The sequence below is a fragment of the Phyllobates terribilis genome, unplaced genomic scaffold (assembly GCF_046119375.1).
Source record: "Phyllobates terribilis strain yellow unplaced genomic scaffold, ASM4611937v1 Scaffold_5__5_contigs__length_657084704, whole genome shotgun sequence".
In the NCBI taxonomy this organism is placed as follows: Eukaryota; Metazoa; Chordata; class Amphibia; order Anura; family Dendrobatidae; genus Phyllobates; species Phyllobates terribilis.
Window position 1 is genome coordinate 55,837,709 of NW_027362765.1, and position 12,971 is coordinate 55,850,679.

General features: G+C 41.4%; 1 protein-coding gene across 1 annotated transcript in view; it reads left to right on the plus strand.

Moving 5' to 3' along the window:
- The first annotated feature begins 4,435 nt into the window (after window positions 1-4,435).
- LOC141271441 (uncharacterized) overlaps window positions 4,436-12,971 on the plus strand; it is a 233,171-nt gene continuing 224,635 nt past the window's right edge. Inside the window, exons 1-2 of the mRNA XM_073681516.1 lie at window positions 4,436-4,505; window positions 6,618-6,732. Of these exons, the coding sequence (XP_073537617.1) occupies window positions 4,436-4,505; window positions 6,618-6,732 (185 nt within the window). The remainder of the gene's footprint in view (window positions 4,506-6,617; window positions 6,733-12,971) is intronic.

Genomic DNA, 12,971 nt, shown 5'->3' on the forward strand with positions numbered 1-12,971 from the left:
GTTAAAGTAGGTTTGTTTGGAGAGGTGAAGGGCAGAGTTATATGTTTTCAGCATAAATTTATAGTGGAGGAAATCTTCGGGCAGATTTGATTTTCTCCACAGCCGTTCAGCGCACCTGGAGTACCTCTGGAGAAGACGTGTTTGAGGCGTGTGCCAGGGTTGTCGCCGTCTATGCCGAATTGTTCTTTGTGTAGGAGGTGCGGCTTCATCCAGGGCGCATAGCATTATTTTGTTATAATGCTTCAATGCAGAGTCGGGACATGAGAGGGAGGAGATTGGGGCCAATGATGATTGCAACCTTTTTATAAATTTCTGGGTGTTAATGGCGCGTAAATTTCTATAAGTGTGGACGGTGGGAGTGTCTTGAGTAGAGTCACAGTTCTTGACAGAGAATGAAAGAAGATTATGGTCAGAAAGTGGAAGGGGAGAGTTAGTAAAGTCATGTACTGAGCAAAGCCGGGAGAAGATCAGGTCCAATGTGTTCCCGTCCTCATGTGTAGGAGAATTAGCAAGCTGTGAAAGGCCGAAGGAGGAGGTTAATGATAAAAGATGCGTGGCAGATGGGGAAAGAGGATCGCCAATTGGGATGTTAAAGTCTCCCATGATTATCGTGGGGATGTCGCAGGATAGAAAATTTGTAAGCCAGGCAGCAAAGTGATCCAGGAATTGACGGGGGGGACCTGGGGGGCGATAGACAACCGCCACTCGCAGGGAGAAGGGCCGGTAGAGTCTGACTGTGTGGGCCTCAAAGGACGGGAAGATAAGGGAGGGTACAGGGGGGATAACCTGAAAAGTACATTTTGTTGAAAGAAGCAGACCAACACCTCCACCTGATCTGCTGTCAGGTCGCGGGGTATGAGAGAAATGTAGGCCACCATAGGAGAGAGCTGCAGCGGCGGTGGTGTCCGACTGCTGGATCCAGGTTTCAGTGAGAGCCAGAAGGTTGAGGGAATTAGAGAGGAAAAAGTCATGGATGTAAGAGAGTTTATTACAAGCTGAGTGTGCATTCCAAAGGGCACAGTTGAATGAGACAGAAGATATGCAGGGAATATTAATGAGATTAGCAGGGTTTCTGAATGTAACAGGGAAAGAGTTAGTGTTATTATTACTGGAGGGTCTTGGGTTGGGAGAAATATCACCTGCGACTAATAGAAGGAAGATACAGAGAGTGAGCAGATGATTGAGTGATTTGTGAGAGCGTTTCCTGCGTTGTATGGTGGGAGTGAATGGATCTGCGTGGTATAACATTGTGAAGAGAGCATGACAACTGTACATAGGAGAAGAGAGGGGTTAATATGGATGAAGTGTGCCGCATTTGTGGGAGAACGGTGAATGTGGATGATTGTAGCAAACAGAAAATAAATGGCACAGATACAAATGGTGAATACTGTTTGCCAAAAAGATGACCTGGAAGCAAGTTTGTTGGTTTGTCTTGCATGTCTTACCTGTCTCCTGCCCTGTCCAACTGCCATTTTCTAACTGCCAGGGCACTTTGCTAAATTATGGCACTTCGATAAAGTATGCATAAATGCTATATGCATAAATGCCCCCGCATAAATGCTGCCCCTTAACTAAGTCTCAATATATAGGGACGTATCTGCTTAGATCTGCACAGATTTAACTCATTAACAATCAATCACTAGCTTAAAAGACAACAGGAGACCATAAAGTGCAGGGAAAAAAAAAAAAAAACAGACTAGTAAACTCGGCATGGATCATAAACTCTTAAAGTAAGTGTGATGACCTTTAAGTATCATGGAATAAAAAAGCTAGAGCAGTGAAAAATATATACCAGAAATTGATAGGCTGCAGAGCATTGCATGGAGATACAAGGCAGTTTTCAGGACAGATCACACAAGCAGTGAAAAATATATACCAGAAATTGATAGGCTGCAGAGCATTGCATGGAGATACAAGGCAGTTTTCAGGACAGATCACACAAGCAGTGAAAAATATATACCTGTAAGAAGAGAAGAAAGATGAATATTAGCAATGCCATTTTCTAACTGCCAGGGCACTTTGCTAAATTATGGCACTTCGATAAAGTATGCATAAATGCTATATGCATAAGTGCCCCCGCACTAAAAAGTTTGATAAATATACTAAAATGTGCATTGTAAAATAGTATCTAATTTAATTAAATTTATGGTTCACAATTTTGGTCATAGTGGCTTCCACATAAAAGGTAGATATATGCTGTCGCGGACTTTTATTTAGAACTATTCAAGACAAACAATTCTACGGTACATCATCTTTGTGTAACTCCAACGGTTTAGGCAGCGTACGCCAAGATAGCTCTCAGAGGCCAGATTTTTTTCCGACTTAATTGACATGTATCGTTATATTACGACCAAAATTACATAAAATCATTACAAATTGTAGCCTATATGTTATTCCGATGTATAATCTATATTACTGTAAAGTTTCATGCAAATCCGTCCAGTAGTTTTTTCGTGAAAGAGTAACAAACATACATACTCACAAACTTTCGCATTTATAATATTAGTAGGATTTGGAGGTGTAAGTAAAGCCATTTCATTCTTTGTTAGTCTATTCAGTTACAAATGCCTTGTTCTGGCTTGGAGCAGCAATTCCTGCACAGAGTGAGCTAACCTTTGTAGCGCGCTTACAAAACATGGAATAAGGATTGCATCAATGCTGACGCCTGAAGAAATCCATTATCTACAGTAGCTCACCAATCCTAGGAATGTTCTCAGCTCTTATTATAGTAGGTTCAATAGCTTGACTTGCTTTTTTTTTTCTTTCTGAGATGAAACACCGTGACCCAAGAAAACCACTTTTTCTTTTGGTATTTGTAGCTTATCTTTGGCTACTTTACAATCTTTTTTAATGTAAGAAAATATTGCTTTGCTTGGTGTACACAATAACAAATCATCAACGTATTGAAGTAATTGTAGCTCCTTCTTCTCAGACTGTTGATATGAGAGAACCTAAACCCAATAAACATACTCCCCTTTTATAAAATAACAATGACACAAGTTTTATGTATTTAATGGACGGAGTCGGCCACAGCTTTATTTAAGTTGAATTTAACCAAACTGTATACCTTTTATCTTTAACCATTATTGAACTGAAACAGTATGCACCAGCGGACTCCCGGTGGGCCAGTTCGTCTTCAGTTCGCTCAAAGCTCAGAACAATAAACTGTACCGCCAGCTGTGACTTGATATATAACCAATAAACAGTAAAAAAAAAAAAAAAACTTTTTTTTTTGTAACAACATAAAATAAGGGAGAAGGGGGAGGAAAGCTCCTGGACAGCAGGTACCGGAGAAGAGGGAGAAAAGACAGAGGAGGGGGGTTTTATTACTGCAGAGCTCATGCACAAATGCATGGGGGAGGGAAAAGGGGAACAGTGCAGTACAATGAGGGCAGAGGCTAGGGCTAAACCCAGGAAATAGCCTTTGCCACAGAAAAACATCCCCTCTGATATCTGATAAGGTACAACCAGGATTAACCCCCTAAAATGCCCGTCCAGCTAGAAACAAAGCAATAACAAGGAAAAAAGGGAGAGGGGAGAGAGTCCTGAGCTGGAGAAAGGACCAGCTTAATTCCCCAGTCCAGGACAACTTCCAAATAAGGATTGTGGGGCACCTCCATCTCTATCATGTCCAGCAGTACTACTTTCCTCTATGTATGAAGGCAAAAAGCAGCTGGCTTTCATCATCATTTGGCAATGAGAAAATGGTGTTACTGAGGTCAATTACAGTAAAGCTTGTTCCATTTGATGGAATCTGGTTAAGCAATGTATATGAATTTGGCACTATAGGTGTATCTATGTTCATGAATTAATTTCCCACAAATCCTGAACTTTTCAATAAAGAAGGTGGCCAGGTATCCTGTTTGTTCTTTACTGGAAAAAGGGGTGTATTATAAGGGGATGAGCAAACTCTTATAACCCCTACCTCTAGATACTTCATTACCTGAGTGGGGACAGGGGACAGTATGAAGGGAAAGGTATGAGGAGACATTAGTGGGAAGGAAAAGAGGAAATGTTAGAGAGTAGGATGTGGAGGAGGGGAAATGTTGAGGAGACAACATGAGGGCAGTATTGGGGGGTGTATGTAGAGGAAATTATGGATTGTGTGAGGAGACAGTATTGGGGGATAGTGTGAGGAGACAGTATGGAGGGACACCGCATAAAAGTTGGGTAGTGTGGAGAGCAGTATAGAGATGTGGAAGCATGGGGGATAGTGTGAGTACAATATTCAGTGTGAGGAAGAGGCAAAGTATAAAGATTGGGTAGTGTGGCGAGGCATTATGGGGGACAGTGTGAGGAGGGGGCTCAGTATAGAAAGAAGAGGACAGTGAGGAGAGACCACAGTGAGGGGCAATTATTTAGGGGCACGGCATATGGTAGATATTGTTATTCAGGAGCATTATAATGACATTGTTATTTTTAAGAGAAAGGCACCATGTCAAGATGTGCTACAGAAGACCAGGAACGAGTGAAGTCTAAACGTAAAACGAAGAAGCCAGCTCATTGTAATAGACTATTTCTTTCTAGATATCAAAGCAGTGTCACTACTAGGAACTGAAACAGCCATAGTGTTTTAATAAAGGAATCTGCTTCAATTTTATTGGTAAAATTTTATAAAAATATCTTTGCATCCAAGCACTGTCCAAAATCACCAATGCGTATCTAGTTCACACTGCACTTTTACTAATGTACTCATGGTAAAGGCTCTGTGTGCACCAGAAATGTGTTTGGTATTTTCGCTGACACAGTGTTTGAATGCAAACATGTTTTCATAACTTTACCCATAAAGTTAAAGATATTATATCCATTGAGCTGAATCCTTTCTTAGAATGCTAAATGATGGCGTCTGGACAAAATGAAGAAAAAAAGAAAGAGAACAACTACAACCAGAGAAGATTTCATACATAAGGTACCTGAATTAAAATGTTTGTGATACCAACTATGTCTCTTCATTACTGAGCTTCCTGTATGGTCCGCAGTCTGATAATTGCTGATAACAACTCCGGTGGACTTCTTACCATTTTTAAGGCCATAATGAGAAGTGAAGATTCATGTCATACAATTGTATGTGGAACTTATGTATTTTTGTACTGATGGTGGTTATGGTGCTGATGGTGGTTCTGGTGATGTACTCCTGTGCTGTTATTGATTCTGATCCTGTACGCTTGTAACAATCCATAACTTGTCAGATAACGTTATACATGGAAGTACTTTCATCTGACTAGTGAAAGATTGCTACATCTGTATTTATGTTATGAGCATTAATTATAAAATTTATCACTGTAGCATTCCATATCCTAACAGTGTGCAATATATTCACTGTCATGATTTGGCTCTTCTTGCCAATACCAGCAGTGACTACTCATATATGATTTTCATACTTAAAGGGATTTTCCCACGAACAAAGTTAATTTTAATAAACATTTTAATCAATAGATCTTTAAATAATAATAGTTTCCACAATTGGATGTCTTTAAAAAATGTTCCTGTGGTGAGATAATCATGTACTGTGTAATGGCTGTGTCTGACCATGCAGGGACATGGTCTGATCATGCCACAGCTCCTGGGTAGGGGAGAAAGCAAGAGTTTACAGACTATAGCAGTGGATCGCACTTTATTATGTCTTTGAAGTAAAACATTGCAGTGAAATGTTTCACGTCACAAAAAGAATCTGGTTTGATCCTGTGCTGTCCTGTCTATATACTCTTTTGCTTCATCCCCTGGCCAGGAGATGTGGTACGATCAGACCATGTTCCTCCACGGTCAGACACAGCAATTACACAGTACAGAGCAGGGGCACATTTATAAGATTATCTCAGCACAGGAACATTTTTTAACACACTCAATTGTGACATTTATTTTTATTCCAAGATCTATTAATTTAAAATGTACATTGTTCATGGTACAACCCCTTTAAGGTCACATGCCAACTCATTGCGCTTCCTGCTTTTCTCAACAAAGCAGGGGCTGTAGTATTTCATTGAACATTAGGAGAAGTAGGAAGACTAGCTTGTTGGCACATGACTGTTAGTATGTAAATCATATATGAGAGGTCAAATGACAACTACTCAAACTATTTAATCTTTGTATAGGAGGGGATGCCAAACTATAGTTTTGCACCAAGTACAGGAAAACCTACGTGCGCTTCTAATATCAAAAGTTTCCTCTCAGGTTTTGCATGATTTTAAAAAAAAAAATTCATTCACGTTCCGACAATATTGGATCTTCTCAGTGGAGATTTTCTATATCAGAGAATGTTCCCAATTGACCCATGAAGGATGGATAGGGACAGGGACAAGATGGAAGAGAGAATATTACACCTCACCCTAGAGATCCTCGTTTAGCTTACTGGAGAGGTGAGAGATTCTGATGGCGTCACATTACATAATTCCTATTATTTTATGTGTCAGATTCCTTGACGGCGACATCCTGACATCTTCTATTTCTCCATGGAGGAGTGGGAGTATTTAGAAGGACACCGAGATCTTTATAAGGACATCATGATGGAGGTTCTCCAGCCCCTCACATCACCAGGTAATAGACAGGACTAAATACACATAGCCTATAATTATCTGTATGTAAAGAATGAATTCAGTCCCTATATGTGTTTTCTCCAGTTCTATCCAGTGAGAGGACAATACCAGAGAGATGTCCCTGTCCTTTTCTTCCACAGGACTGGGAACAAGAAAATCCCAATGTACCTCAGGATTATCAGGTAGATGGAGAGAAACTGTCATGAGATCTCCCCAATGATGTGTAGACTAAAGATGAGCAAACATGTTCGTTAAACGTTCGCCAATCTCAATTTTGACACGAACATTGGACATTCGAATTCGTGATTGGACCCCCGAGCATTTTTACTGAAGATTGGCAAAATTCAGCCGAGCCTGAACCCAAACATCAGTGGTTTCCCACACTGTCATCTGTGTGACAGAGTGGGAAACAGGGGCTCTGATCATCGTTGCCGCCAGTCAGAGCGCTGCGGGATCACGCTGTCAGATGTCAGCGTGATCCTGCAGCTATTACTGTGACCCACAGTAAAAAGCTTACCTCAGGTCACAGTCATTAGCTAATGAGACAAGACCCCCATCAGCCTACAGCTACTGTCACTGTAAGTGCAAGCGTCGTTGATGAAAGAAGTGGTCTCTCATCAGCCGGCGCCTGTGCTCCAAGTAAAGAAAAAAAAAAAAAAAAGACAATTAATAAATAAATATTCAAATAAAAATAAAAACCTCATTATCTTCGCACCTAATCCCCGATGCCCTTTTCCCCTGTAAAAAACAAACAAAAAAAACCTCCATATACTCACCTTAATGCCTAATCCCTGATGCCCATGTCACGGGTAAAAGAGAAAAAATAATAAACCACCATAATACTCACCTATCCGCCTTAATCCAGGTAAGCCCCAGTGTCCATTGCAGACCTCACTTACAGAACAGTCACATCGGGACTGCTCTATCCTGCAGCCGGCGATACACTGACAGGAGTATGATCGCTCCCGCAGTGTATAGCGCTGAGCTGCCGTGAGAGAGGTAACACAAGTTCATCAGCTGACGAGCTCCAGTGACCTCACTTACTGAACCGTCACTGAGCTAGAAAGTTCTCACGCAGCGGTGGTGCTGTAAGTCACTGATGTGACTGTTCTGCAAGTGAGATCTGCATGGGACACTGTGGATGTCCAACAGGTGAGGAATATGTTGTTTTTTATTTATTTTTATTTTTTTACAGGATACCAGTGCTTCAATGGAATGGGCGTTAGGTAATTATTTTTGTTTATTATTTTCAGTTTTTTACAGGAGACGAGGGCTTCAATGGAATGGGCGTTAGGTAAGTATAACTATGTTTGTTATTTTTAAATAAAAAAGTCCACCGTAGAAAAATAACGGGAAAGAAACAGAGAGCACACAGATCTAAATGTAGCTGCTTTGCTAAGATGGGTGCATACAAATAAATATTGTACTCACCTATTTATAGATGTTGTAATCTTGCATATCAATCCTTAAGGATCAAAATAGTAAATTTTCCTTCACTGCTGGTCTGCTGCACATTCCTGGTAGCTATTGAGAACCCCTTCAGAGTTGTCATAGGAATGTAATGGACATCGATTTCTCTCCAGGCCAAATGCGCTACCAATAATCGATAATACATATATTTACCTGATGAAGACAATTTTATGTCGAAATGCGTTGTATGGTTAAATAAAGATTGCACAGGAAATAATATCTACCTATATTTATCTGTATTATCGATTATTGGGAGCGCATTTGGCCTAAATAAAAAAGTAAAATTGTGTTTTTTATTTTAAATAAAGGATTTTTTTATGCCTGTGACTTTATTTCACAAATTTTACTATGGGGTTACTAATGGGGGTGTCTTTATAGATGCATCTTCATAACTAACCCCTGGGTTTCATGTTAACTGCCAACTGATGCGCATTTTCTGGGTCCGCTGAGAGCTGATGTTGTTGGCCAGGATACATGGCCCCTTCTCTGGCTATTAATATCAGACCGCAACTGTCTGCTTAGCCTTTGCTGGTTAAAATTTATAGAGGGACCCCAAGTACATTTTTCTGGGGTCCCCCTGTAATCTAGCCAGTATAAGCTAATCAAACACCTGTCCGATGTGTTGAAATAATCCACAGTGTCCTGATGTGACTGTTCTACATATGAGATCTGCGTGGGACATTTGGGATTACCTGGATTACAACGGATAGGTGAGTATTATGGTGTTTTTTATTTTTTACAGGGGATAAGGACATAGGGGATTAGGTGTAGGAGAGTATACTGTGTTTATTTGAATATTAATTAATTTATTTTATTTTATTTTTTTAACTTGGAGCACAGGCGCCTGCTGATGAGAGAGTACTCCTCCCATCAGCGACGCCTGCGCTCGCTGTTTACAGTGACAGCAAGCGTCAGATGATGGAGGTCGTAGTCTCATCAGCCAACGCTTCTTACCCGCGGTAAGCTTTTTACCGCGGATCATAGTCACTGCTGCGAGATCACGCAGACATCTGACAGCGTGATCCCGCAGCTTTCTGACCGGTGGTAACTATGTCACTGCTGATCAGAGCCCCTGATGACAGCGCGGGAAACCACTGATGTTCGGAATCAGCCTGAACACAAGCTTTTTTGGCTGTTCGCCAAAAGTCGACGAACCCGAACACCAAAAGGTTTGCTCATCTCTAGTGTAGACGGCTGTGAAGGTCTTGTGCTCAGTCTTGTTCTATCCACCAGTATTATATGGTTTATACTTGTGTAATGAGAACGGTGGAGATGGCAAAGTCAGAGTTGATCATAGATGTGACTTCTCCATCTGTCTGTGACTTTTACAATATTTGTTTCAGGGTAAAGATCTGATCCATATTAATACTACAGAGACATATTTGATGAGTGATGAGTGGTGTAAAGAGGAGATTCCTACAGATAACCGCACAGGTGAGTAGTGACCAGAGAACTCACAGATTCTTTTGAGTCACTGGATGCTAAAATGATTTGTTGATTTTATTAGAGTATGTTACACAGATTTTGAAAACATTTTTTTTATGCAATTTTATTGTTAAAATTGAAATGCCATCTTTTTACAACATGGAAAAATAAAATCCATGACTGATCACCACAAATGTGGTTTCTGCACCCAATCATAAGGCACGGAAGACACTCTAATTTCATTTTGCTTTTCGGCAAATATATTACCAATGCTTCCCACCACCTTATTAAAACTTAGCAATTATTTAGATATGTTAAATTAGAAAGCATTAGATAATTGCATACACAAAACCACAACAATTAAAAGTAACGGCAATGAGCAAAGATAATATCTGGTTGCAGCAAAGACACATTGGTCATCGCTTTGGTCAGTGATGAGTGGCTTATTGTTGCACTCAGAGGAAGAAACATAGATGTTGGCAGGGTGCCTGGGTAACATTGGAAGACAAGCTTTAGGGCATTGGTAAGGTTAGTGTGCTACATTCTATTATTTTGATGCATGCTGAACTCCAAAGCAACAGAGGAACTCTTAGAGCAATGATTTAGAATTAGTGGCTGAAGAGGAGACACATGAAATAATGGATAATCACATTTTTTGTTTCCATATGTCTTGAGTTGCGCCAGTCCTTGTTCACAGGCCGAGATGAATTGACACATTCAATTAGAATTTTGATCGAAGACCAAGCTTGGCTTGTAATTCAGAGTTCACTTCAAAACCTATGTATGACTATCCGAGACAGATGAAATTTTATAAATACATCAATGCTAAAATGAAAAAAACAGTTTGTATCGGCCCCTTGAAAGATGATAATCATAGAGGACAAAGAAAAGGCTGAGATATTAAACAGGCATTTTTTTTATCAATGTTCACCAGCGAACCATCTGTTCCAGGGATCTTTCAACAGGGCAAAAATCAAAGTTCACCACCTGATATAACTAGTTTAACGCAAAAAGAAGTATGCCTGAGCAAATTAAACATTGAAAAATCCCCCGGCCCAGATGATATTCATCCACGGACACTGAGAGAATTGAGCTCAGCAATTGACAGACCGCTGTATTTCATATTCTTAGATTCTCTTGTAACAGGGGTAGTACCACAGGATTGGAGGATGGCTGATGTGGTACCTATATTTAAGAAAGGTAAGAAGGTGGATTCCGGTAACTACCGTCCAGTAAGTCTGACATCTGTAGTGTACAAAGGTTTTGAGGGCATCATAAGAGAAGACTTGCAGAGTTATATCACAGAGAATATTATAATAAATAATAATCAGCATGGATTCATGAAAAATAGGTTGTGTCTAACCAACCTGTTAGGGTTCTATGAGGAGGTAAGTGCAAATCTTGATGTTGGTAACACGGCTGATGTGATTTCTCTGGACTTTGTAAAGTCATTTGATAATGTACCACATAGCAGCCTTATACTGAAGCTACAGAAGCAAGGACTTGGGGGAACTATATGTAGATGGGCAAGGAATTGGCTAAATGATAGAAAGCAAAGAGTTGTCATAAATGGTATGTAACACCTGCACATGGAACTGTCAGATCAGCTACTGGTATACTGGGACTTACAGACACTAAGAAGAGCTTTGCAGCTGCTGTTAAACAGGGACATTAATCGTTTTTCCCCTGAGCTGCAGTGGACTACTATTCCCAGGGACCCTTGTTTCAGTCAGATGACACAACCTGGAAGGATAGAAGGAGAGAGAGTGGATTGGAGGAGGAGGGACTTGGGGAGGGAGCTGGGCAGGAAGTGAAAGTGAAAGTAAAAGTTCAGAGGAAAGAGAGCGTGGCAGCTTGCTGTGAAAGACGGAGCACTGTGGACTTGTATTCCTCTACGCTGCAGAGTGTTGCCGTCCCTTCTGATATACCCGCGCTACTCGAGAGAGCGCGGCCTTGTCACCCTGTGAAGCAAGTGACATCAAGGACTCGGAGAGTTCTGCCGGCACTCCCACCATATAAAGGCCTGAATCCTGCCGCCCCCAGCTGGTGTCTAGGGAAACATACAACCGTTTGAGACGCACCGTGAGTGCCCTTCTGAGACTTGTGGTTCTACCAGCGCTATTTACAGTGAGTACACTACAACCCAGACTATTGACGTTAATATTCATCTAAGTGCACCAACGGTTATAAATTTGCGCGCCAACATCTGCGGCAACTGGGCCCCAACGTTTGGACTGAGTTAATACACAAAAGGGAAAACCTGCTACGTTATATTTGCAGGGTCGGGGAAGAATTAGATTGTGATGTGTATATGATTTTTACAGAGCACCGTTACTTGTATTGTATGTTATGTCTTTAAATCCACCCCATTTCTGCTGCATAGCAATAAACCTGTTAAACAGTTTTACTCCTGTTCCAGATGAGTGTGTACTGAGCTGTGGCAGGGGCTTCCCGAATCAGCCCCTGGCAGAAGATAAGTCCTTCTGCAGTCCCAGTGAGAGCTCCAATCAAGATTCGGGTGGAGGCACTGTGCCCTAGAGAGGTGAGACACCCCATAACACCCAGCGTATCGTGGTAGCTCTAAAGGGGTGTTACAGTGGAGGCACTGCTGAGATCCAGAACTAATACAGGAGTATTTACTATGGAGACTTTAACAGAGCAAGAAGTGTATTTGTGGTGTGAAGAGATGGATGTTACAGCTAAACAAAGCTTTGCAGTGAGTGGTGAGCTCTGTGATGCGTCTGATGAAGAGATACTGAAAATAGTTAACCGACTCACTGAACTTGCCCACCCTAAAGTGGTCGACCGCAGGAAGGAAAAGGGGGGACAGTTACCCACAGCCCTGATCTCAACCGGGCAGATCTTGAGGAAAGAATACTTCCCATCCATGATAGCCGTGTCCCCAGAGTATGGTCGACAATGGAAGATCACTTGGCCTACTGAGTCTGAAGTTGAGACCCGGCAACAGGAATCAACCACTCAGCCTAAAAGACCAGTATATGTCCGCCCTCTACTCCACTTAGAGTCAATCCTGAAGAGACAGCGGCCCCTGCTGATGTGCTTATGACAGCTATGGAAAAGTTAGTCAGTCAGTTTGCAAAGATGCAGCCAGAAGGGAACTACCGTCGTCTAAGAACTTTCTCGGGTGCCCTCCCCACCCCTGCTGGAGAAGAAGGATATGATACTTGGAGGGATGTCACTTTACTGTGCTTAGAAGAGTGGCAGTGCACTGATGCCGTAAAGAAGCAGAGAATAGTAGAAAGTTTGAAGGGTACTGCTATGGAAGTGGTGCAGGCTGCTTGGCGGAGCAAGCCACTAGCAACTTATCAAGATTATATGAGTGCTTTAGAAGATGCTTTTGGATACCCTGAAGATGCTACTGATCTACTCTATAAACTCCTTACCACCTACCAACAACCAGATGAGAAGATGTCCGACTATCTATACCGACTAGATAAGATGGTTCATAGAATAGTATCTAAAGGTGGAGTCAGCCCTAAAGAAGTTGATCAGTGTCGTCTGGAACAAGTACTCAGAGGATCT